General features: G+C 40.8%; 1 protein-coding gene and 2 long non-coding RNA genes across 4 annotated transcripts; 1 reads left to right on the forward strand and 2 right to left on the reverse strand.

Moving 5' to 3' along the window:
- The first annotated feature begins 2 nt into the window (after window positions 1-2).
- On the forward strand, window positions 3-2,191 carry LOC143140071 (uncharacterized). Its single transcript, XR_012990534.1, has 2 exons — window positions 3-83; window positions 456-2,191. It is a non-coding gene; the product is annotated as an uncharacterized LOC143140071 (long non-coding RNA).
- Window positions 2,192-2,250: 59 nt separating this feature from the next.
- Window positions 2,251-3,448, reverse strand: LOC143140070 (uncharacterized). The gene is made up of 3 exons (XR_012990533.1): window positions 3,363-3,448; window positions 2,687-2,727; window positions 2,251-2,583 (listed from the first exon to the last, which is right to left on the reverse strand). It is a non-coding gene; the product is annotated as an uncharacterized LOC143140070 (long non-coding RNA).
- A 16,709-nt stretch (window positions 3,449-20,157) lies between these two features.
- LOC143140072 (immunoglobulin lambda-1 light chain-like) lies at window positions 20,158-25,929 on the reverse strand. 2 transcript variants are annotated; one of them, XM_076300895.1, is made up of 7 exons: window positions 25,820-25,929; window positions 25,287-25,601; window positions 24,900-25,199; window positions 21,161-21,262; window positions 20,877-20,927; window positions 20,677-20,717; window positions 20,158-20,343 (listed from the first exon to the last, which is right to left on the reverse strand). In XM_076300895.1, exons 1-7 carry the CDS (start codon window positions 25,887-25,889, stop codon window positions 20,299-20,301), a joined length of 924 nt encoding a protein of 307 aa, XP_076157010.1. In that variant the 5' UTR covers window positions 25,890-25,929; the 3' UTR covers window positions 20,158-20,298. The 2 variants fall into 2 exon arrangements, with proteins under 2 accessions (XP_076157010.1, XP_076157011.1); XM_076300896.1 differs by lacking the exon at window positions 20,677-20,717.
- Window positions 25,930-26,933: the final 1,004 nt, after the last annotated feature.

Consider the following 26,933-nt stretch of genomic DNA (forward strand, 5'->3'; position numbering starts at 1 on the left):
TGGGCCAACTGAGGTCAAGACATTTCCCCTCAGCAACCTTAAGGATCAAAACTTTACTGCAGAGTCTGTGTGTCAGGAGAAAGGTATTTTAATATTTTAGATATTTTATTTTTTAGATATTTTAATATTTTATTGTGTATGGCTTTATTAGAGATTGTTTGTTTACTTCCCATTTGTAGTCTGCATTGTGTACAAACAACTGTGTTTTTTGTTTTGTGTGCACACACTGGTATATTTCTTTGAGTGCACATACAACTAGAGAACCTGAGGAGCAATTTGCAGAACTTGACAAAAACTATACAAGTTTGAATCACAGATTGTAGACATGGAGGAATTCAATTCAACAACCAGAATAATTAATTTAGCCATAAATAGATGTAGATACTGTGATGCATGTGACCCTCTAGTGGCAGCACTTGGTGATAGCACATATTTTGTCTTGTCCCGTTTGAGAGGAGATGAAACAAGAGATGAACCTCAGACCCGAGGGAATACGGCGGCTGTTGAGTCCAAGGTCGCTGTAGAGACTCCAGACTCCTGGAAAGACTGGCAGGAGGGAGACCAGGTGCCAGCCAGGTTGAAGGGATGGGTGACGAGGGGCCACCTCCTGAGAGCTGAAGAGAGGAAAATGTAATCGCCAGCAGTAAGACGTCACCTACGTGAGTGGAAACGGCTCTACACATATATGTATATCAGGTTTCTAGGCCAAGTATACAAGGAATTTGGTCTCTGCATTTATCCCATAGGTGAATTAGTGAACACACAGAACACACAGTGAACACACAGTGAGGTGAAGCACACACTAACCCGGAGCAGTGAGCTGCCTTGCTACAGTGGTGCTTGGGTAGCAGTGAGGGGTTAGGTGCTTTGCTCAAGGACACTTCAGTCACTCCCACTGATCGGGGATCAAACCGGCAAGTTCCAAGTCCGAAGGCCTAACCAGTAGGCCACGACTGCCCCAACATTCAGTACACAATGAGGTCCTAATGCGAAAGGCCCAGGAGTGGAACACAGGATTGAACCTTTCCCAGATTGTCGTACCTACAAACAAGACCAGGGCCTGCCAGTTTTCCAAATTAGGCCAGAAGGAAAAGAAGGTCCCATCCGGACAATCCATCACAACCACTTGTCCCTTCAACCCCCCAGAATTACTGCAACCTGCCCCAGATGTGGAAGAACCAAGCCCTATTGCTCCCAATGTCCCCGGCCACCTGTCTCCCCCTACTGGCGTGGAGGCGTAATGGTTGGACTTACTGTGAAGTGAATGATTGAAGTGTGCGTTTCCCTCTGCATACTGAGCCTGTGTTGGACTCTGTAAATACTACCTGAGAAAATCTCTATTTTTATACGTTAAACTGCATATTTTATTGAAGAAAATCATAAAATACTGAATCATTTAAACATATGCCTCCATAAATTCAAATTTGTGCTGGTGTGACGGGGAAATGCAGCTCTAAAGCTGAGTCTATTGACTGCTTCCTACGTTACATTTATACTATGCTTGCATGGTTAACAGGATGTATCTGAATGACCTCCGTCATTAAAGGTTCTTTCTTTTTATTTAAAGTCAGTCATGTGGACCAACTGAGGTCAAGACATTTCCCCTCTGCAACCTTAAGGATCAAAACTTCACTGCAGAGTCCGTGCATGTGTCTTAAAATATCAAAAACCTATCAAATTACGCCTCTGCCTTCCGTAATATATTGCCTGCCATAATATATTGCTTTACTGGATATGTGTATGGCTTCATTAGAGACTATTTGTTTACTTCCAATTTACAGAGTCTGCATTGTGTACAAACAACAGTGGGTTTTTTTAACACACACACAGGTATATTTTTTTCAGTACACATACGGAATGGACAACAACAGCACCTGAGGGGCAGAATTTGACAAAAGCTATACCGGTTAGAAGCACAGATTGTAGACACCGTTGAGTTCAACAATCAGGAAGTAAGTTCGGCATAAATGGATATACAGTACAGTGGGTACTGTGATGCATGTGACCCTCTAGTGGTAGCATTTGGTTATAGCACAATATGTTCTCATCCTCATGTGAGCGCTTGCTTGTTGTCTATCCAACTGAGCGGACCAATAACTAAGCCCATGAGAGGATGGAGATGTGGTCGTGTTTGCTATGTATGAGGTCAAGAATGATCTCTCCTTGGTCCTAAAATAAATGCAGACAAAGACATTGTATGTTTTCTTATAAATGTTGCATTACTTTAATCATCAAGTTCATGGTTACGGGACAGAGGTTGTAAAACAGTTTAAATCTTTCTTCAAACATCATTGTTGAAATTATTGCTAAGACATCAGGACAATACATTTGAGAAAAAAAACTAAAAACTCATAGCTTATATGTGGCCATGATATATACTGTACATTGTTAGTGGAAAATATGGATAAAACAAACAAGCAATGAAGCCAAAAGGAAACATTAAATTGTGTCAATAATAAAAATGTACTTCTACTCTACATTTATCGCATTTCATGTAGTTTGGTTTTCCACCTTGTAAGCCTTTTGTCCATCTCTCCTTGGCTTTCTTAAATGAAGGTTGTCCAGACTTACATATTGCACCTCCTGCAAGAAGCACACATCAAAGGTTTATGAATGCTGCTCAAATTGCTGTACAAAGTAGAATAGGGATCAAGATGTTTAGATGTGACATGTTTACATTACACACTGTGTAAGATGACTCTGTCAAAGTGTCCGCTTCATGTTTACCTACAAGAAAAAAAAAAACATAAAAACATTGTTGTGTCTGGTTCATCTGCATGATTGTCCTGTGCATGTTGGGGTAACATTTTAATCCCAAGACATTTACCTGACAAGAGATGTTACACATTGACTAAATATACCTTAAACATCCATCAATTTAATACAATTTTTCTCAAACGAGTTACTATTCTAAAGTACGATGAGAGAGAGAGAAAAAAGTCCGCAACACCAGTATATGCTCCCAATCACTTGCTGTGATTGATTAATTACTTTCCTGTGTAACACCACTGTGTGATCATGTGATCACTTAATTGTACATATATGGGTGTCCTTTGATTTTTGACTAACGTCTGATGAAGGGCTTGAGTTGGCCCGAAACGTCACGGTAAATAAAATATAACTTGGGAGCATATACTGGTGTTGCGGACTTTTTTTTCTCTCTCTCATCGTAAGTGTTTTGTCCAGCACCCAGGATCAGATTTGGGTGTGCGTGCGTTTTATCCTCTTTACACTATTCTAAAGTACACAAGTTCAAGCTTCACAAATGCTCGGAATCAGGATTTTTGTCCTCGTTATCTCTCACTTGCATCAACATGAATCAACATGCATCACTCTCTATGGTAAATAACAGTCCTACTTACTCTGGTGTGAACCTACAGCCATAGCTACAGCGATGATGAAAAGCCCAACGCCAGTAGTTCCGTAAAGCAGAATCCAACATGAAAACATGCTGCTCCTTGAATCTGCGCAGGACAAACAGGAAATGACATCATGTCAAATATTTCTGTTAGTGTAGATGAAGTCAGTGGTTCATGCCTTAACTGTCTGACAGCCATGTTCATTGATGATAGTTGAAGCTAATTGCAGACATCCCAACCCGCAAAAAGTCATTTCAGGGAGGTATCACACTAACCCCCCCCCCCCCCCCCCCAAAAAAAATAAATAAATAAATAAATAAATAAATAAATAAATAAATAAATAAATAATAATAATATAATATAATAATAAGCTTTATTTGTATAGCACCTTTCATACACAGAATGCAGCTCAAAGTGCTTTACATTTGAAGCATGTAACAAAATAATAGTCAGTCAGTCATTATCAATCACATTTCTTCATTGCTGGGGCCGTTTATGATCCACTCAGCAACATATCAAAAATATAGAAAATGACATGTCATAAGACTGGCAGCCTTAACCCTCTTACCCCCCACAAGCACGCCATATGGCAACTGTGGCAAGGAAAAACTCCTATATTCCAGGAAGAAACCTTGAGCAGAACCTGACTTAATAGGGGGAGCCCATCTGCTTCTGGCTGGCTGCGCCCTCCAATAGCAGCAGATGTAGAATAATCTGAAAAAGTAGTCTACAGGATAAGACGAGTTAACTAAAAGCTTTCCTGTACAGGTATGTTTTCAGATCTTTTTTAAAAATATTTACTGAACTCGCCTGCTTGATGTACAGAGGCAGGGTGTTCCATAGTTTGGGGGCATAATGGATAAAAGCAGCTTCTCCACTTTGTTTGTGGAGCACTTTGGGTACGATTAAAAGATTAGAATTGGATGATCTAAGTTTCCTTTGTGGTTGATAAGATATTAAAAGCTCAGAGATATATGAAGGTGCTGTGCCATTCAGAGCTTTGTAAGTAATTAACATAACCTTAAAATCAATTCTATAGGAAATAGGGAGCCAGTGCAGTTCAGCCAACACAGGGGTGATGTGTTCTCTCTTCTTAGTCTTAGTTAAAAGTCTAGCCGCAGAGTTCTGTATGAGTGCCAATTTCTTTAGATGTTTTTTGGGAAGACCAGTGAAAAGTGCATTGCAGTAGTCTAACCTGCTAGTGATAAAGGCGTGAATGAGTTTTTCTGCATCTTGTTGAGTTAAAAAGGGCCGCACTTTGGCAATGTTTCTCAAGTGGAAATAGGCTGTTTGAGTAACTTTACTGATATGGGGCTTAAAACTTAACTCTGCATCTAAGATGACACCGAGGCTTGTTACTTTTGGTTTGACCTGGTGTGCCAAGTTCCCCAGATTACTAAGAACAATATCTCGCTTTAGTTTTGGTCCCACCAAAAGTACCTCTGTTTTGTCATCATTTAGTTTCAGAAAATTTTTGCTCATCCACTGATTAATGGAGGTTAGGCATGCAGTGAGGGAGCAAAGGCCATCTGGGTTAGTTGGCTCCACAGAAATATACAATTGGGTATCATCTGCGTAGCTATGGAAGTTTACATTATGCTGACTTATGACATTTCCCAATGGAAGCATATATAGGGAAAATAGCAGGGGACCAAGGCAGCTCCCCTGGGCCACACCAAAAGGCAAGTCATGTTTTTCAGATACATGATCTCCTAGACTGATATAAAAATCTCTGCCAGTAATGTAGGTTTGAAACCAGTTTAGAGCATTATCAGAGAGACCCACCCACTTCGCAAGGCGGTGAATTAGGATGCTATGATCAATGGTGTCAAATGCCGCACTCAAATCCAGAAGAATAAGGATTGAGACTTTGTTTGAGTCAGTAGCCAGTCTTGCCAGAGATCATTGACTATTTTTACTAGAGCCGTTTCTGTGCTGTGATTTGATCTAAAACCTGATTGGAATTTTTCAAGGATACTGTTTTCGTTGAGGAAGGTATTTAACTGATTACAAACAACTTTTTCAAGTACTTTGCTCAGGAACGGTAGATTTGATATAGGCCTGTAGTTGCTCAGATTGGTATGGTCGCGATTTGACTTTTTAAGTAAAGGTTTCACAACAACGGTTTTAAAAGCAGTTGGAAATATACCTGTTTCTAATGAGGTATTTATTACCTTGAGAATAAAGGGAGCTAAGCTATCATATACTTTTTTGAGGAATCTAGTAGGGATTGGATCTAAAACACATGTTGAGGAGCCGGTTTGAGTTATAATTTTATCAAGCTCAGATTGAGTAATATTGCTAAAGGACCTTAATTTTGGGGGGCTGTTTTTGGGTGTACTATCAAACATATTACTGTGTTACCAATAGCCTCCCTTATAGAAATTACTTTGTTTTTGAAGAAGTCTGCAAATTCTTCGCATCTTAGAGAGGATGCCTGACTGAGTGTATCAAAAGGTGTTTGATGCAATAGCCTATCAATGGTAGAGAACAACACCCTAGAGTTTCCACTGTTTTCAGCAATTACCTTAGAGAAGTGGTTCCTTCTCTCATTCCGAATAGCTCTATTATAATTTGCTATTTTTTCTTTTAGAATGGCACGGTGAACCTGTAACTTAGTTTTTCTCCATGTTCTCTCAGCTTTTCTACATGATCTTTTTAGATCATGGATATTTTCGTTCATCCAAGGTGTCAGTTTGCTACAGGGCCTTTTTTTAGTCTTTAAGGGTGCCACTCTATCAAGCATAGCGCCTAATTCATGATTGAGAGCCTCTACCATTTGATCAATGGGATGATGTAAAATATCTAAATTTATGGAGTCTATAAGAGCTATGAACTGCTGTTCTGCTCTAATGTCCAAGAGTCGCGATTTGATTGCAATTTCGGGATGAATTTTTGGAGTATGTAGTACTATATTAAAAGATACACAATAATGATCAGACATATTTATATCATTTACTGATAAGTCTGTGACTTCTATCCCTCTAGAAATGACTAGATCGAGGGTGTTGCCAAGGTTGTGGGTGGGTCCTGTAACATGCTGCTTTAGCTCTAAACCAGGGGTGGGCAACTAATTTCCCCAAGGGGCCACATGACAAACTGGGACTGTTGAGGAGGGCCGGACCCAAAATACCGAACTCAAGTCTGAACTCAATTCTGTTCAATTCTATCCTGTTCTTGTATAACATTAAGCAAATCATATGGTTTTGTTTACTACTCGTAAGAACAGATGAAAATGTGAGGGAGACAAAGGAAAAACAGCAATAGGCTATTTAATTTATGTCCAGTATTTAATCCTCATTCTCGAAAATGATTTTTTGACATTGACATTTTTTTTTTTTCAGTTTTCAAAGACTGATATAAAAAAGTACTACAATATCTATATAATTAGGCTAGGCCATGAAAATGTGAAGGAGTCAGTACAACCATAGGCCTGTGCCACCATTTCATCAACACTCAGCAATATTTCATCATTAAATCATTACCATCATTAAATTAACTCTATGCAGAATTAGACTATGAAAATGTGGAGCAGACAATAGTAGGCTTTCATTAGTTAATCAACATGCACAAAGAAAACTATTTTATGTGCACTATGTAGGCTATGTTTTTGCTTTAACTTTATGCACAAAACTGTGATTGGTCAACTCGCCCTGTGTGTTGAGCCGGCTGCTTCAAGCAACCTGTGGGTAGTAGCATCATACTAGGTCGCTAACATAAGCTTTGCAAATAAACTCAGACATATTTTGGTTACAATGATGGGGTTATCCGAATGTAAACTATCTATCTGCCAGTAAAGTTTTGAAATTAACACTTCGTATCGCCAACAAACAGCAGCGACGCAGACATAAGACACACAAAACTTTAAAAGGTTTACGCCGACTTAAAGGCAACTGCATTGTGTCGACGCAGAAGCATAAATTCTATTCACCAGCACAATTCAGTGAGGGTGTTTACATCGTATGCATCCACGCACAAATGTATGGGCGTACAAATAGCAGTCGCTTTCAAAATAAAAGCAACAATATTGATTTGCGTGCATTATCTCTATGTTAGGCTCTTGACTATTTGTTCTTTCACGGACCTTACGCGGGCCGGTCAGGGAAAGCCCACGGGCCGGATGTGGCCCGCGGGCCGTATGTTGCCCATGTATGCTCTAAACTGTCCAACACATTAAGGAACTTACTGGCTTTAGCATCAGTTGTCTTATTGACATGAATATTAAAGTCGCCATTTACAATTATCCGATCATAGCTAGTGATGATGAGCGACATAAGTTCAGAAAACTGGTCGAGAAAGCCAGCCCATAGTTTAGGAGGGCGGTATAAGGTTAATAGAAGTACAGCTGGGTCAGCCTTCAGAGTGAGGGCAATGTACTCAAAGGAAGCGAATTCACCAAAGTTGACTCTAGTGCAACTATATTTGTTTGAGAGAATGGAGGCAATTCCACCACCTCGTTTGCCTTGTCTAATTGAGTGGAAGAAATTATAATTTGGGGGACAAGTTTCAACAAGAACAGCTTCGCTGTCTGAAGTCAGCCAGGTTTCAACAAGAAACAGAAAATCCAATTGTTTTTCACTAATAAAATCATTGATTGCAAAGGTTTTGGTAGTAAGTGCACCTATATTCAGTAAACCCATGTTAGCTGAAAATGCCTCATGGCTTTTGAGGAATATGCTGAGGTATGGAAAGAATATTTGTTAGGTTTCTAGTTTTAAATTTGTCTTTTCTTTTTACTATACGTTTGGTAGAAATCAACGTTGGAATAGAACTATAAGCATAAGTCATGCTATTGCATGAAGCAGCTTGATCTATGGTGGTAGTATTGTATGTTACCCTGCAGAAAACATTCTCAGACCCATCCACATGTATAATGCCATTCGAATCAATACCTGGGGGGCGTGAATCTGTAATATTTTCTACAGAATGTCAATGCCTCGGTGTGGACGCTATGTTGTCAGAGAGTAGCCTGGCTCCATGTTGGTTTGGGTGGAGACCATCACGCTTCAGCATACTGGGCCTCTCCCAGAACAAGCCCCAGTTGTTGACATAGGGGATGCTTAGGGAAGCGCAGTAGCGTTTGAGCCAGGTGTGGAGATCGAACAGTCTGGACCATCTCTCAGCACCTTTTCTGTAGGTAGGGAGAGGCCCAGAGATGACAAAGCGTTTTTCTGTGCCCATCAGGGTGGTGATGAGAGTTTTGTAGTTTTCCTGCAGTGCTACTGACTGCTTATCTCTGATGTCGTTTGTGCCCACGTGTACGATGATGTTGTTGACCTTGGTGTGGCAGGCCAGGATGCTTGGGAGTTTCTGCTGGATGTCAAGGACCTTGGCACCAGGGAAGCAGTAGACCTTGACCGCTACCGTCAATAAGGAAGGTAAATAAGGAAGGTCTATAGATATAAATTGTGAAAATATGTAGATTTTGGTAGTTTGGTCTTTTCATGTAGCCTTGGCAACTAGTCATCTAGTACAGTATTTCCCAAACTTTTTTTCTGGGGACCCACTTTTTAAAAATGACAGACCATCGCGACCCATTTCACTTCAAATCTACCCTGCAACCACCAATATTGTTTTAGGCCACAGGTTCTCCAACTTTTCTATGCCTCATTGCTATAGGATTGATAGATCGATCCTGCTTTGAACACGTTTGTGTTGCATTTTAAGCACCATCAGCGTGAAAAGTTGGAAATGACTACTGAAAAGATTGGGGAAATTCTTGCATGTTGCGCAATCGTCATTCGTCAGCATAGTAACCTGTTCCTGTATTTCTAAAAAAAATGTTGTAGGCTACGTTGCATTGCAGACAAATGGGTCCATAACACTGTGGACGTCAATTCTGATGTAAACAGCAAATAACTCAAGTCGTTATATTGTATTGTTGTATTATATTATATTTTATAGTCGTTATATCAGAACAAGAGGCTTTTGCGCAATAGCCGGAAGAATGCGCCTTTACTTTGGAGTTAGCGAGGTAAAAAAACAAGAGGAATAGTGTTTAAAATGTACATTTAAATTGTAGCCTAATATAATGCACTGTTGTGCATTTTAAATCAGAAATAAGAATGTGAGGAGGTTGCTAAGTAAGATTGCATCTACAATCGAAACTATCTACATGCAAATTGAATGGCCTCCGGTCTATGGATGTCTGTTTTAGTTGACCGCATGGTCACTAGATTTTAATCGGTAAAGTTGAGGAGCTGGTATCTGTTAATGTTCGTGCAAATAGGCGGATTCATGTCCCTTGTAGTTTGCAACTGCGAGGTACATGCCAGGCACCCCACAGAACGGTTTCATTTTGAGAGGTAGATATCCATGCTCTGGCACCCCCTCTGCGATGCGTTCGTCCCCCAGTTTCATGTGCCAGTTTCATGAGCTTTTATGACAAAACCGTGACTGTGGTGGTTAAGAAACTACATCCTAATAGAAAACTGTAGGTTTCCTGGTATCAAATGACAAATGGTATCAGTTAGGCCTATAACACAACATAAATTGTGCTGGCGACCCAAATAAAATCTCCTGTCGCGACCCAGACTTTGGGAAACACTGATCTAGTAGGCTATAGGCCTAAATAATATCATGGGCAATGCTAAAGTCACTTAGCCTAGAAATCTAGACGCACCCTAGCGGCGGCAAATTAATTTGCTCAGCCTGTACGTCTAGTATCAAACCATAGGGATTTCTATTGGCTGACGCCGTGGACGTCATCCAATCACAGCGCTCTATTTTGTTAGAGAGTCTTAAGGCGGGCTTAACAGGATAACGACAGTCCTGCGACGGTGAACAACAAGGAAGGTGGCTATGGCGAACGAAGAGCGGTTGTTTGAATCGGCGTTGGCGTCAACTTTGGAGGAGTTGGACTTGTGCTTTTCTTTGAAAGTTGAGCAACACAATGCACTTAAGTCATTCCTTTCGAAGAAGGACGTACTGTATTTGCCGTTTTGCCGACCGGATACGGATATGGTCGTAGCGCTGGCCTATTGCATGCCTAGGCAGTTTGAAAGACAATTCTCTGCCCGCCCCTTGGATTAAGCAAGGTGAATGGTTCGATTCCAGACTATACATTTCAATGATATAGGATGGCCCGCCAGGCTAAAAGTCACTGTTACAAACAGTGCAGCGTGCAAGACTAGGCCTATCATTATTTTTTACTCTTGAGACAAGGGTAGCCTACACTTTGAAATGGGTCTTACATTTTCCTTTTTTTGAGGCACTGACTGTGCTATGAAGCTCCTGTTCCTATACACTGAACTGATTAATTAAGTTTAGGAGAAAGGAGATAAAAGCCCGCCTACACTGAAAACTGATTGGTTGATTTAGCGAAACAGGCCAATCCGGATGCTCTCTTTCTGTCTTGGATGCGCTCAGGCACACACGCACCACCCCTCTGTCTCCCCCCTGTCGTGTGCGTGCCACACGTAGATGCACATGCGGTCTCGCATGCGCGCTCTTGATCGCTCGCTCTAGATTCCGGGAGATTTTATCTAATTTGCGGACGTCAGGGAGCCGCTATCAATATGCGGGAGACTCCCGGAACTTCCAGGAGACTTGGAATGTCTGTGTTGCGGCAAACGCTACGCAACAGGAACACTTCAGTTACATGCCCGGTGTAACCTCCCTGTGAATATATCCATTTCTTTCCATAAAACTTGCCAGAAGTCATCATTTAAGGGGTTGTCTTTCAAAATGTTACCAGGGAGCAGGCCCCTGAACCTCCCTAGCTTATCTGGGTTACCAACTTTCTACAAGGAACAGCACAGCTGCTGGAAACATTTCTGGGGGAAATACTAATGTAGTATTTTGAATTTAAAAGACCTGTCAAACCAAAAAGAAGGAGCAGCTATGGGGCCTACTGGTTAGGGCGTCAGGCTTAAAACCGAAAGAGTTTCCGGTTCCATCCCCGACCAGTAGGAAATATGTGGGTGGGGGAAGTGGTTGAGCACTGCTCTCTCATGCCCACATCCACGGCTGAAGTGCGCTTGAGCTGCAAGGCAGCCGTGGCCTACTGGTTAGCACTTTGGACTTGTAACCGGAGGGTTGCCGGTTCGAACCCCGACCAGTAGGCACGGCTGAAGTGCCCTTGAGCAAGGCACCTAACCCCTCACTGCTCCCTGAGCGCCGCTGTTGATGCAGGCAGCTCACTGCGCCGGGATTAGTGTGTGCTTCCAGTGTGTGAAGCGCCCAGATGCATGTGGTCGTTTTGCCATGTAGCTTGATGTGGCCCATTCTCTGTCCCGTTCGTGCTGACAAAGTCCCCTCAGCGCTCAGCACTCTCAACACATGACCTATGTGTACAGGAAATCATGTCACTGATTCATTAACTGTCATATTTCATTTTTATTTTTTAAATCAGAAGTGCAAGAAAAGTTAATGAATTCAGTATATATTGTATACACTTGTACATACAAATATTTTCTATTTCAACATTTGGTTGAGTGAAGTTGATTTCAAATCCGCCCTAAAATAAAACTAAATTGTGATTGTCTGGATTGTGAAAGCATGCATGATTGTGTAATACCTTATCACACAGATTTACAAAGTTGCTCAGTCTCTCTTTGATCTTTGCTTGCATGCTTTGCACGCCTAAACCACACTGCGTAGCCTAGAGAACAGCAAGGGGCCAATGAGAGTGAGGGGCCTGCTTCACACATCTGTGAAACCGGACGGCTCCACACCCTGCACAGAGTTGGTGTCTTCACCGGATGCCCACTCGATGTGTTGATTGTTCCACCCACGGCTCTGGCCAGAAAGCAACTTCAAAGTCTGAATTTCTAAAGATGCAACTTCAAAACATTGAAATATGACCTTGCTGAGCTCAGTACAATGCGTTGAGAATCTCAGTCGTCTGATTTAAACTCACACATTACAACTTGTACAATTTTACAGTCTCCAGTAAAGTTGCAAGAAATGATTATGATAAACATGAAGGAAATTATCAAAAGGAAGAACACATATTGAAAAGGAATTGGTGAAAAGGAATGCTACCTTTTCACACCTACTCATAGTGCTTGATGCGTGTGTCTTTGTCTTTGTCCTTGGCCTTTGGGAAACACAGTGCTAGAAATGGTAGAATTGTTAACGGCATCCTCCCTTATGCCAAGTTAGTCCAGCGAAGGTTGTCTGACCCGTCCAGACCTGGAGAGTATCTGGAGCATAGGTAGTGAGCTGGTCCCCTTAATAGCCCTTAATGTGCCTTTAATTATCTGCCATCCTGATGCAGAGTCCCTCTCCGCCCAAGACATCCGCTCTGAGGCGCAGCTGTTCGCAGGTTCGCAAGTCCGGCCGTGTGCCGAGTCCGGTGTCCGTGCGTTGAGTTGAATTGTGCGGCTCGGCCCTGCACACGGCTGGACTCAAACCTTCGAACAGCTACACTTCGGAGTAAATGTCGAGTGTGTTGACAATTGAGCTTAAATCACAAAAAAAAACACGGGGCAGCTAACTCATAGACGGCAGTATTCCTGTAATACCAACTAAGTTCAGGGTTTGTGCCCTTATATTTTGTCAAACTTAGCAAGAAATAGGCTCTATTAACTCAAAACTTTGGTTTGGTAACAAACAATACTTCTGAGCTCATGTAGGTTACAATGTAGTTTGACCAGACTGTAGTAAACAATGTCTAAACATCTGTCTTTAGCACCCCAGCTGGCCAGTTTGCACCTCGGAAACAAACCTGTTGATACATGGCTGGATCTGTGAATACACTCCCAGGGAAACGTTGTGCTAATAAGACCAGGTTGCAAAACAGAGTTGCATTGTGTTCATGTCTAGACGTTTGCTACCGCAACTACCACATATTTACAAGGAATAGCTCTAACCCAGGGTATATGCAGGAATCATAGAGTTGAATTTACTACTTTTTACTACCTTTTTTACTACCTCCACAATATTTTTTACTACCAACACGACATCAAGCAGCAGCCCTTTTTTTTTGGGGGGGGGGGGGGGGGGTACCACTTACTACTTGCTATAAGGTATAAATCATACATATTAGGTACACTAATAATTTCTAATTGTGATCATTAAGTATGGTCATTGTCAATGACAATGTTTTTTTGTAGTGTCGAGGAGTTCAGTTTCAGTTGTCCTTACCTTAACCCTAGCCCTTGAGTTATCCTAACCAGCCCTTAGCCCTAATAAGGTGAATGATAACCTTGGCACAAATGACGCTAAAACACCAAACATGTGTGGTGAAAAATGAAGAACAAACACCACCGAAACAACTCTAGTCTAAGGATAGGCCCAGAAATCTATTTATATGGATATATAAAGCCATTATTATTGGTATGGTATTGTTGTTGCACATTTGACACAAAGCAGTCCGTGAAAACATGCACATCAGTGGACTGCTTTAATGCAAAATTGAAAACTATGATTTCATTGCATTACTCAGCATGGATGCACGAGGCTTGCATGATAAATACTTCCCAAAACAACAGTTAGGTAGGTAGGTAAGGATGCCATTTAGGAGTGTAAATCAAGTTTAATCACAATTTGATAAAATATAGATTCTTTAAGCCAATGATTTGATTATTTTCAATACTTCAAAATGTGTAGCAATGCGATTCGATGCGTTACTGGTCTGTTGTCGATAGGAAATGATATATTTTGGTTAGTTTTCATGGATTCAAATGCCAATATTATAGGCTAAATTATAGGCCAAATACTGAACATTGACTGTGGAATCAAGTAGGTTACAGAGTTTCTTTCCCCCCCTAAAACCTCCTGTCACTAGCTAGATGCTTTCAAATTTAACATGGTTTTAAACTCATATGTTGCAGTTTTCTGTCACTGCAATAAAACTAGCCTATTTGGAATATTTTGTATAATTTGCTGTTCCTTTTATGAGAACAATTTAACTGATCAAGTTTTCATAGGCTATTGAATGATTTAAATGTGAATGCCATAAACTTAATTCGCCATTAACTAGATTCGCGTGGTTCTTCACGCAGTTGTCATCTAAATGCAGTGTTTTGTAGGCTATTCAAAGAATTTCACGTTCATCACTCAGTTGTGGTGTAGGTCTGTCTTGAGTGACCGCTGTCCCTTTAAATGTCTGGGACTTTAAATAACGGGACTTTTAAACTGCATGCTGTTTTTGTTGATGGACAGTTCCGTCTTTGATTCAGTTTTCTACCGTTTTAATAAATGACACGCGCACTTGCGTGGTTAAAAGTAAGGAATTGTTTTCACTCGTTTTCTTGCAATTCCGTAACATTAGATACTAGGTCTAGGTTACGTTAAAAAAAATGTTGTCGGTTACTATGTCAGTGACTAGTTTGAACTTTGTTACTGATGGGATAGGTGGAATTTTATTGCACGGTTCTGGATGATCACAGTCAGATGGCAGCGCTACCGTCAGCTGAACGAAAGCTTACACTAGTCAAGTCCACAGTTGTTAAAACTTCCAGCTGAAGTAGCCTAGTGTAAACTGAGAGAGTTGCCTCCTAACGGAGTGAGTGTAGCCTATATATTTTTTAGCTGCTATCCGAGTGATAGGCTAGCCTAGGCCTACATCTACCGCTCCTTTGCTACATGAACAAATATTATTAGATGAGTGACAGAAGCACCGGACACCAGACCAGCAGGCCCATATGATAAACGCAGCTCTGGTAGCCTGCGGTAGGGCCTAGATGACGTGAAAAACGCGAGAGTCGCCGAAAAGCATCCCTGCATCCCTGGCCCCTAAAAAACTCTTCGGATCTGCACGATTCATATAAGTCGCCCAAAGCAACGTGAAGGAGACACCGAAAAGCGTGTTGTTTGTATCCCTGTAATATCAACTGAAGCAAAAAGGCGAAAATGTTGTTTGTTGGCTGTCAACCACGGAACTCTACACAGTTTACTTCTACGTCATTGCTATCGACTCCGACTCACTCAGGTCCTGTTAGCACGTATATATTTTTTAATTAGGCAAGATGAAGTTAAAACATGTAGACACAAATATTAAGCAAAACATGTAAACTCATATATTGAGGTGGTGATGAAAAATTTACTACCAAGTCAAATTGCATTTATTACCTTTTACTACCTTTCAAGGGCCTTAATTTTGGTAGATTCTATTTACTACCTTTTACCAGAGCCCGTCTACGGAGAGCCTTGCCACTCCGTATTAAGTCCCATTGTACCGAATTTTGGTTGCAGTTCCACCATATTTCCACTGGGGGCGATCGCCATGAGTGCAGAATGAATGGGAGTCAATGGAGCTAGACGGCTAAATTTGTCTCTTTCACCTGATTGTCGTTGACAAATCTCAGATTTGATTGTAGTTTGTATAACTTCAACATGGGTTATAGGTCAAAAGTTGAATGAACGAGTACTTAAGTCCTTTTGATTTCTTACAGTTTGGGTCGTTGTTGCCCATAACACGCTAGCATTGTGCTAATGAGTGACGTCATTGACACGTTTGAAAGGCTTTTTAGAACAATTAAGTGACTTTAAAAAATGTAATACTCAACCAAGTGTATTTTCTTTGCCTCCCCTTTCGAATACAATGTTCAAATTACTTGAAAAAAAAATTATATCCCGAGAAAAGTGGATTTTGAGGGGTATAGCTCCATAGACCTCCATGCATTCTGCACTCGTGGACGAGCGCCCTCATGTGGAACCACAGAAGGAACTGCAACCAGTTCAGAAACCGGAAGTTTTCCGAGAGTGGCAGTTCTCCCCTTATTAGACATTCTCTGCTTTTACTACCTTTTACTACCGCGCGGACACCCTGTAACCGTAGGTCCATTCACATCTTGATGATGTGCTGTGCTCCAACCTGACCAAGTTATAGGCTTTGTATGTATGTGTAATGTCTGGTAGTCTTAAAGATAAACAGACACACAAGGTCATTTATTGATAGACCCCCATTTACCATAATGGTATATGACGTCCCCGTTGGTTTAGATATATAGATTTATTATTTGTCCTTTCGGAAAATTGTTCTTCGCCTGATAAATTTATACAAAAGACAATAGGACAGTTAGACAAGACAGAATACAGGACAGAAGGCTACAACAGAATTTCCCTCACCCCAACCGCCCCCACCCTACCAAACCCCCACACGCATCAGGACGGAAAAGACACGGACCCCACTACACATTAATAGCAAAGATTCTAGAACTAGGATGATAAAGTGCAGTTGTGCATACTGTAACAATCCAGCTGGAAAGAAAGTGCATGGTGCTATTTAAAGTGCTGTCCTGCAGGTAACTTTATGTTCATCAATGTAATACTAGTTGGAATGAATGACCTACTGGCTCGATTTGTTTGGAAAGAAAGTAGCCTGAAGCTCCTCCCTGATGGCAACACCTCATAGCCTATGCCTGGTGTAGGGGATGTGACATACCTTCATTAATTCCTTGACCTTTCTTCAACACCCTCTTTCACAGGTCATAGCCATACTGTCTAGTTTTTGCCCCGCAACCTTGCTGGCCATGTTAACTATCTTGCTCAGTTTGTTTTTGTTGGTCACTGACAAAGAGAAATACCAGGCAACACAACAAAAAAGTAGCATGCTCTCCACAAATGAGTGATAGAAAAGTAACATCATAACTCTATCCACTCTAAATTGTCTTAGTTTGCAGCCTCTGCAGTCCTTTTCATAGATGGTGTCGGTATCACTGTTCCATTGCAACTTATTATGACCGCCGCGCAGCGAAGCGGCGGTCATATAGGTTTAGTCAGATTTTTTCTTTTTCTTTTTCGCATGCCCAAACTTCCGTCAATGATTCCCGGGACACTGAAAGACCGGGGTACACGAAACTTGGTGGGCATGTAACCCCACATGGATAGCATGGAACCATCGTTTTTCGTTTTGATCTGTAGCCCCCCCGCTGGACTGGACCCCCCGAAAGGAGGGTAGGGCAGACAGTTTTCTGTGAATATCTCGAAAACCGTAGGGTTTAGGAGGACCATTTTTTTTTGTATGTTGATCTCAAGGGGCCATGTCAACCCATTCCATAACCACTCATTTCATGTATAGCGCCACCTAGTTAAACACAAAAAGGTAAAAATGAGGTGTTGTAATTGAAGGTATCTGTGACCTAACAAAGTCAAAACTGTACAAAATTGGAAGTGTAGGATCATTATGACACCCTCTGTATGCACGCCAAGTTTCGTGGAATTCCGTTCATGGGGGGCCACACAATAAATTAATTTATGTTACTATACACCATCTGGCCTGTAGGTGGCCGGAGACAGTTTTCTGTGAATATCTCGATAACCGTAGGGCCTAGGAGGTCCACCTTTTTATGTATGTTGGTCTTAAGGGGGCATGTCAACCCATCCCATTACCACTTATTTTATGTATAGCGCCACCTAGTTAAAAATGAAAAAGCAAAAAATTAGGTGTTTTCATCACAATATCTCTGGCTGACAAGGTCAAAACTGCACGAAATTAAAAGTGTAGGATCATTATGACACCCTCCGAATGCATGCCAAGTTTTGTGTACTTTCGTTCATGGGGGGCCTTACAATAAAATAATTTATGTGTACATTTAGTGACGTACACCAACAAGGATTCCCGGGACACTGAAAGACCGGGGTACACAAAACTTGGTGGGTATGTACCCCCACATGGATAGCATGGAACCGTAATTTCGTTTTGATCTGTAGCCCCCCCGCTGGACTGGACCCCCCGAAAGAAGGGTAGGGCAGACACAGTTCTCTGTGAATATCTTGAGAACTGTAGGGCCTAGGATGACCATTTTTTTCCGTATGTTTGCCTCCAGGGGTCATGTTAACCCATTTCATGTGCACACATGTGCACAAACAGATACACACACACATACATTCACAGTAATCATACGTATGACACATACTCACACAGTAGACATATGTACGCTTGCATGCACAGGCACATACGCAGGCACACACACAAGCACGCACACACACACACACACACACACACACACACACACACCCACACACATAACATAAACATAACACAAACAATCAAGAATTTCTCAGAATTATGAACAGGCAAGATGGAGGTGGGGTTGTATAAAATTAATTTTACATGTGAAATCTATGAACTAATCATGTTTTGGTACTTGTTGTCTAGCAGATACCAAGAATTGAGTGTGGATAATGCAATTTAGTGAGACAGTTAGAATCATATAGGCCTTTCAGCGTGATTGTCCACTGGGGTGGACTGGGCGGCGGTCATATTTTGTACCGCTCTGCGGTACATCTAGTTTTGAATATGACCGCCAACTCATTCGAATGTCACTCATCAACAGGATGACATCAGAAACATGGGCAGTGGTCTCTTAATTTTTTCCAGAGCTGTGTGCATCCCTTCGGCCTGGTATTGACACATAGGTTTACACAAAAGGTGTAAAAGAAAATTTCAGAAAGATATTGTTAAAAATGCATGATTTGAATATGAAAATGAAGTTTCTGTGCTATGACATAACCTTTTTACTAGCTTGGCTTTCAGTGTCAAAGGGGTGTTTATTCCATTCGTGTACAGGACTCTCACTACACCTTATGTCTGTTAGCCTGCATGGCCCCATAGTATCTCTGCTCATTTCCATCTCACTGAGATAGCGTGCTACATGTTTAGTTTTGATCTAACCACACAGGGGCAGAGACATGCAGACGAGACGAGAAGTCAGTGAGATCAAGGGGTGTGTGTGCACCTTACACACTCCAGGCCCTACAGTGAGCCAGTGAGCCTCACCCCACATCCTGTTTGTCCCACCCTTCCTGGCTCTGACCAGCATCTCAATCCTCAGATCTAAAACTCAAAATATGTCAACTTATTTTAGGCTACTGTCTCAAACTGCAAGAAAAAAGTACTGAAAATACTAAAAGATGAAAAGTAGAAAAAACAAACATATTCTCATTATGAAACTAAGCATATGTAGAGCAGGCTGAAATGATGGTGAGGGGGATGTGATATGTAAACCCCCCCACCCCCCACCCACCCTCTTCTTGCCGTTCTTTCTAGTCTTCATTCTTCACCCATGTTCTGTGAAGCCGTTTCAGTAGTGGATCAGTCTTGAAAAGGGTTTAATGTGAAAGTCTATGCTGTGTATTGTATTTAGCTTTATAAAATGGCCATAATGAATTTAAAGGTTTTCCCCTATTTGATTTATTTCTCCTCTGTACCTTTCAATACTTAAAATAATTAACGGTAGAGTCTGTGTTTCTGCTTTTGTTTCTATTTGACCTCATTGTCAATCAAATTATTCATTCTGTAGGCCTACTCCCACTTGATAATTGCCTGGAATAGATGATGTCTCTGCCCAAGACATTATCTCAGCTCCCTGCTGCATTACACTAAACATTAGCTGGGTTAGAGTGGTGGAACATGGCTTTAATGGCTTCTCATAACAGATTTCAGTAATCAGGAAGTAATGGATGGAGTTGTGGTGTGTGTGTGTGTGAGATAGGGCCTCGTCGCATTTACCACTAAGTGTGACTCTGACCATCAATGCGAGTTTATCCTTTTCCTGTACAGGATGCACAAGATGTACGCATATCTCACAGCTACACTTTGGTCATGTTTGTTGCCTTTACTTTCCCACCCGGTGTTGTTTGTTCCACCCACAGGTCTGCCCCCCCCCCCCAAAAAAAAAAAAACCCAAAGACCCCCTGCATCTTCAGATTGTTTGCTTGTAACAACATTGCTTGGAACTCAAGCTCAACATTCTGAGCAGCAAGAACTGTGGTTTGTGGACTGCTGCGTCTCTGACCACCTTGTGTCTTGCATGACTTTTCAGACCACCAGAAAAAGTGCTTTTTGCTTTTCTAATGCCAAATATTGATAATACAAAAACAACAAAAAATTCCCAGACAGAACACATCAACACAATCACTGTTTATTATTGAATACTATTAAAAGACAATACATGCATGTGAAGTTTGAGTAAGAAGATAAAATAGAACATTTTTACAAGCCATGAAGGTTGGGTTTCCAAATCGAAGACCTGTTGCTGTGTGGGCCTTACTGGGGTTGTCTGATGTTGTCAAGGCTGGCATATTGCACATCCTGTCAACAAGATTTTATTAAGAATGTAATAATACAAAAATGGGTTATGAGCCACAGTCTATGACATGGAATAGTAGCAGTATAGCTTTATGCCCATATGGGAAATTATAAAATGGTGTGTAACTAAGTATGGCCCCTTTCATACACTATCCCCCAATTCCCCAACATATGAGCTATCTTAAATTAACAGAAATTAATTAGAAATTAACATTTAACAACAACAGCAAAGCACTTTTCTATAGATGTGTTATGCATTCACAGTCCGTTTCCAGACGGGTATAGCTACTATATCACCTATGTTACCTTTAAATCTGTTATTTCAACACTACTCACTGTGAGAGAAGATCGTTTTTTTGTGTATTTCCCATGTTTGTCTAAAAAAATAGTAATTACATTAATTTGACATACTGATAATAGTTTTAATAATTTTAGTTGTAATAAGTATGCTGTGGTGCCTGTACAGTTTTGGGTGCTAATTATTAATTCAAAGACTTGAAGTTACAGTGAAGTCATTATCAAAGTACTGCTGTTACCAGTGTTGAGCCTTCTACGGTCCTTTTCCCGAACTTCTTTAACCCCTTGCCCTGTACAGAAACCACAAGGTTTTAGCATTGAGTTGTCAAACCTTTATTCCATGCTTTTCTAAAACAATGAAATACCTGACACCAATGACGTTGCCAATAATTACATACAATTCACAGTTAGCAAATTAAGCACGACTTTCTTTTCATCGTTGTCTTACATGTTATGCTGATTATGCTGTATTGCTATTTGTGTGCAATGGTTATTACAGCTTGTGTATTGTAGGTCTACTTACCCTTGTGTAAAACCAAGACTGTTGTGACGGCTACTAAGATCATACAAAATGCTGCGCAAGAGATCCCATAAACTAGGAATATGCACATGTCATTCCCAACCCCTGCGCGTAAAATATAACAAACATAGCGTTAGTAGATTGTAATATGGTTATGGTTATGGTTATGGATTTAGCAGACGCCTTTGTCCAAAGCGACATATAAATACAAAACAACATAATAATATTTAAAAATGAACAGGGAACAGATTAAAATCTAGGTCAAATATAGTAAGGAGAATAGTTGTAGTACACAATAATATCAATTCAATCAATAGCCTAATAAAAAAGCAATGTAAAAAAGGGGAAAGGCAATAATAAAACAATAATGTCAATTCAATCAATAATATAAAACAATAACATGCTAAGACTACATTAAGGAGAATATCAATAATAAACAATAATGTCAAATTAATTAACAGCCCAATTAAAATAAAACAGCATTATATAAACCATAACACATAAGCGCTTAAACAACTAAGTATATGTTGAATAGGAATGTCTTTAGACCCCTCTTAAACGACCCAAAACTACCACAGGAACGGAGACCACTGGGCAGTTCATTCCACCAACATGGAACCACTGAAGAAAAGAGTCTGGAATTAGACCCAGTTTTTATGACTGGTCGACACAACATACGCTCACCAGAAGACCGCAGTGGGCGGTTGGGGATGTAAGGCTTGATTATTGAATTAAAATAACTAGGAGCAGATCTAGTTAGTGTCCTATAGGCCAAAGTGAGAGATTTAAATTTAATTCTGGCTACTATAGGGAGCCAATGGAGAGTAACTAGGAGAGGAGTTACATGTGTCCTCTTTGGCTGATTGAAGACCAGGCGTGCTCCAGCATTTTGAATCAGCTGTAATGATCTTGTTACACAAGCGGGTAAGCCAGCTAACAGTGAATTACAATAGTCCAGCTTAGAGATGACCATGGTCTGAACAAGAAGTTGTGTGGAATCTTGTGTCAGATAAGGTCTGATCTTCCTAATGTTGTAAAGCATAAACCGGCATGATTTTGCAATAGAAGCTATATGCTCAGAGAAGTTAAGTCGGTCATCAATTACAACGCCCAAGTTTCGTGACGATCTAGTTGGGGTCAGTGAAGTTGAGTCAAGCTGGATGTTAATCTGTTGGGGAATAGCTGTTTTAGCTGGAAACACCAAAAACTCTGTTTTTGAGAGATTAAGCTGAAGGTGCCGATCTTTCATCCAGGCTGAAATATCCTTAAGGCATGCAGAAATCCGGTGGGAAACACTAGAGTCATCAGGTGGGAAAGACAGGTAAAGTTGAGTGTCGTCTGCATAACAGTGATGGTCAAATCCATGGGAGCGAATAGTATCACCTAAGGAAGTGGTGTAAATAGAGAAAAGCAAAAGCAAGGGTCCTAATACTGATCCCTGAGGCACACCTGTGGTGAGGGCATGAGACTTAGATACTTGTCCCTGCCAAGACACGTTGAAAGAACGCCCTTTAAGGTAAGATTCAAACCAGTCAAGAGCTTTTCCAGAAATTCCCAGTTCAGATAGTATAGATAGGAGAATGTCATGGTTAACAGTATCAAAGGCTGCAGATAAATCTAGTAGAATTAATACTGATGACTGAGCAGAGGACTTAGCTACTCTCAATGCTTCAGTCACAGACAGAAGAGCAGTTTCAGTAGAATGACCACTCTTGAAACCAGACTGCATAGGGTCTAGTAGATTATTCTGATGAAGAAAGTCACAAACTTGCTTGAAGACCACTTTCTCCAAAACCTTTGACAAGAAAGGAAGAAGGGAGACAGGTCTGTAGTTCTTCACCTCAGTTGGATTAAGTGTACTTTTCTTTAGCAGAGGTGTAACCCTAGCCTGTTTAAAAGAATAAGGAACTATTCCAGAACTGAGTGAAGCATTAAATACATGTGTGACTGCTGGTAGAACAGCGGGTGAGATAGACTGTAGAAGAGTGGACGGGCAGGATCTAATGGGCATGTTGTTGGACGACATCGCTGAAGCAATTGAGAGACTGCTTCCTCATCAAGAGGAGAGAAAGAGTCAAATGATGGGGTCATACTAACACAAGGCAAAGCCCTCATTATAGGAGCATCAAACTGAGCACTTATTTTAGCAACTTTTTCAGTGAAAAATGTTGCAAAGTCATTTGCTGACAGTGAAGTAGTTGATGGTGGTGGTGGAGGATTGAGGAGAGATTTGAAAGTAGAAAAAAGTTGTCTACTGTCAGTGGCGCTCTCAATCTTGCTTTGATAGAATGCCTTTTTTGCAAGTGTAACAGTGGATGAAAAGGATGACAGCAAAGACTGGTAGTTACTAAGATCATTTCCATCTCTGGATTTACGCCATGTAATATAGAAGTACTGTTATAAATCTATACATATAACATATAAGTATTCTTATGTTTTCAGATTTTAAATGTGTATAAGCCTGAATGGACCTCTACAACATAAACAGGCCTGCTGGGGAAAGCTGCAATTCCCCAGCTTTCGATGATGGTTAAATGGCACAATATCAGGGGCGTAGATTTGCGTGGGGACCGAAGGACGTGTCCACACCAATGTCAAATTACGACTGAAATGTCCCCACCAATATTCAGGTTGAAATGGGGGGGAAAGCGCTCACATGCGCTACACAAAGAGTTAAATCATTTCTCACTTCAGTGCTGCGGATCATCTCGTACAGATCTTGTAATGTGCAGTAGCCTATAAGAGTAAATCGCGCTGATTTGAAGTTACCTATAATAACTACCAGTGAGCCGCAGTCTCCTGCGCAGCATGCAGCGCTTCAGCTTTACTTCACTAAGCATGAAGTGCGTCCAAATTCACCCATTCTTCTCTGTTGAACTCCTCGAGAAGTAGGCTACTCATCACACATGTGTCACATGAAAGAGCCTTTTCTCAGCTTTTAAACGGTGCTAGCTAGCCACTGTTTGCTGTGATAAACAGTTCGCGAGAAAAATAACTTCAAGAGATTTAATAATTATTCTCTGCGCCCATCTCCACATCCATTCGTCTCGGTGGAATATCGTAGGTAGGCCTACACACTCTTCACACAACACATAGCAAACCATATATCAGAATAAACAGCAGACCTTTTTATATTTATAGCAAAATTCAACATGGTCTTTCGGCTGCATTTCTTAAAACTGAGCTGTGCTTACATCGCCTAGATATCTGTAAATATTAGAATCAAAGAATATACAGGCAGCTCACGGTTAAGAGTTTGTCAATGTAGCCTTAATGATTTCTTTTCACAAAATGCTAAGCATGCATGTATTTAAGTTTCTTAAAACTGAGCTGTGCTTAAATGGGCATGATTTCATAACAGACCAAATAGAAAATAAATGTTAAATATAGCCTGCATATCTGTAGCCTACATATTAAAATCAGATTATGTAGGCTACACAGTGTAGTTAGATCAAGTTTGACAGTAGCACATTTTAATCATGGATTGTAGTTGGACAGTAGCACATTTTAATAATTTTAGTGGCTGGTGAAAGAGTTGAGTGTTTGTTTTTTTTCGGGGGGGGGGGGGGGGGGTTAGTGTCCCCACCAAAGCTCAGACCAAACCTACGCCCTTGCACAATATGCTTCAAAACAAATTAGTTAGTAAAAGGCTGTGTTAAGATTCTGTCTTTGTCCAGTTATTATTTTTTACCCTCATTAATTTCCACCGCAGCATGCTACTATATTAATTAACTGGACTTACTTTGGATGCTTTTGGAGATGTTCCTCCCGCCAGCTTCGACTACACACATGCACTTTTCCCCAGCCTCCCAGTCCGTCTTCGACAGCCAAAATCGGCTCTGTGTGAACTCCGTGGTGGTTTGATCACTCTGCTTCGACCACACTGACTCGGTCCAACCGGTGTGTTCTTTCCCATTTACAACCCAAAAGACGCGAACCTGAGATGGGAGGGTATTCGTCGCCCAACAGATCAGTGGGATGTTGGAGTCAAGAAACTCCGATGGTGAGAAAAGCTCGACAGATGGGATGACTCCATCGTTACCTGCGAAACAGTCCATATTGCAAACGGGGACAATTGACATGTAGCAGCATGTTGTATCCTAAATTAGACTAAAATCATGAAACTTACCCACGACCGTTAGTTTTGTGCCAATCCCTATAAATGGCCTGGCATCTGTCTCGGAACAGTAATACAGTCCAGTATCTTCCAGAGTTGCAGTGGTTATTATTAAATCGCATGATTTAGTCTGTTCATTATATTGTGTCTTGTATTTATGACCATCAACGTTTATAACATCCATCGTTCTTCTCTTTGGATGTACTCTCATCCAAATTAGATAAAGACAGTTTGGAGAACTGGAGGCCACATTGTCGTCGTTGTAGCTCTTCAGCGTCGTTGAACTGCCAATTATTACATTTGGGTTCAAGGATGAGACGTGATATGCTAAGGAAAGAGATAGAGAGAGCGCGAAGAAAATCAAAACCATTGCAAGTCCCAACAATCTGTTTCTGAATTAATTTGTTAGGCCTAACTCCAGGACTGTGCATTTTGATTAAAATAGGCCTCTTGCAAACGAAATGTTAAAATGAAGGCCATAAAACAACACATTGTAGCTAATTTTACAGAAATTGTTGGTCAGTGATGATATCAACCAAGCTTACCTTTGAGAGGAGAACAAAGTAAGATTATGCACATGCACTTATAGTAGTTCTTGAGTTTCTTGTTGTCCATCTTTTGACAGTCGCGTTGAAGAAGTGCATAGCATGGCACTGCTTAATTGGGGGCGTGCACATAACCATACCACTGACACCTATTTCGAGTTCACATGATCACTGATCTCAAAAGAACAAAGACGTGTTATTTTTAGATCTTGAAATTATAGCTTGAACGGTGTTGGTTTTACAAGCCTGACATTAACAAATCTTACTGAGTTTAGTTCGTGTGAATTCATGTTTATATATTAATAATTAATAATTAATAAAAATAATTCATAATTAATATATAGCCTACGTCATTGGCAATGTGCACATTTCCAACAAAGAAAATAAGTCGGTTTGTAAGGCAGACTTAAATAGCCTTCCGATTCTGTTAGATCCCAATTACAAATGCTAGATGTGTGCGTTTTGCAGGGGCGGAGACCTCTGGAACCTGCTTGGACACCTCAGGTGCCACCCCAGTTAATTGACAGGACACTACACGTTTCGTTAAAATAATCGCGGTTAGGCAAACGGGGAAGGCAGAATAAATGGTAGGCTATATGTGAAGTTTAGTGTTCCAAATCCCTAAACTGACACTAAACTAAACTTTAAAGTAAGCTACAACGTGAGAGATGGAAACTAATAGTTTAAGATTTTGCCTAAGGACTCAGTCTATACCACGACCAGTCAGAGGTTAAACTTTGCAAAATGTTCTACCTAGGTCATACCTAAGATAATTTACCACTTGGTGGTTGGTGCCCATGGTCATGATTAGTGAAATATACAGTAACTTTGCACTATGTTCTGTTTATACCTAATAATTGCCACTTGGTAGTGCCTGGTCATGATGAAACTGCACTGTGTTCTATGTAGATCTATGAGATAATTTGACATTTACTGTATGCAGACTCCTGGTAAAAATAAAATAATGCAAATTTGTCTGTGATTGTATAGGCACATACTGTATAACATCTTGCACATTTTTTGTTAAATAAACTCTCCACAGTATTCCACTCACTAATCTCCTGCTTGAGCTTTACCTGGTTAAAATATGTCCACTCGGTGACCCAGATTGTTA

The sequence above is a fragment of the Alosa pseudoharengus genome, unplaced genomic scaffold (assembly GCF_046254945.1).
Source record: "Alosa pseudoharengus isolate Yale_2024_CS ecotype anadromous, Long Island Sound unplaced genomic scaffold, YU_APseudo_1.1 YU_APseudo_1.1_scf_23, whole genome shotgun sequence".
Lineage (NCBI taxonomy): Eukaryota > Metazoa > Chordata > Actinopteri > Clupeiformes > Clupeidae > Alosa > Alosa pseudoharengus.

What these genes read in the sequence shown, in the direction of transcription:
- LOC143140072 (XM_076300895.1), bottom strand. Translation starts at nt 25,889, where the DNA reads ATGGACAACAAGAAACTCAAGAACTACTATAAGTGCATGTGCATAATC. An exon ending in CACAAAACTAACGGTCGTGG is followed by an intron (nt 25,200 to 25,286) that starts GTAAGTTTCATG and finishes ACTGTTTCGCAG; the next exon opens with GTAACGATGGAGTCATCCCA. An exon ending in CATCTCCAAAAGCATCCAAA is followed by an intron (nt 21,263 to 24,899) that starts GTAAGTCCAGTT and finishes TTTTACGCGCAG; the next exon opens with GGGTTGGGAATGACATGTGC.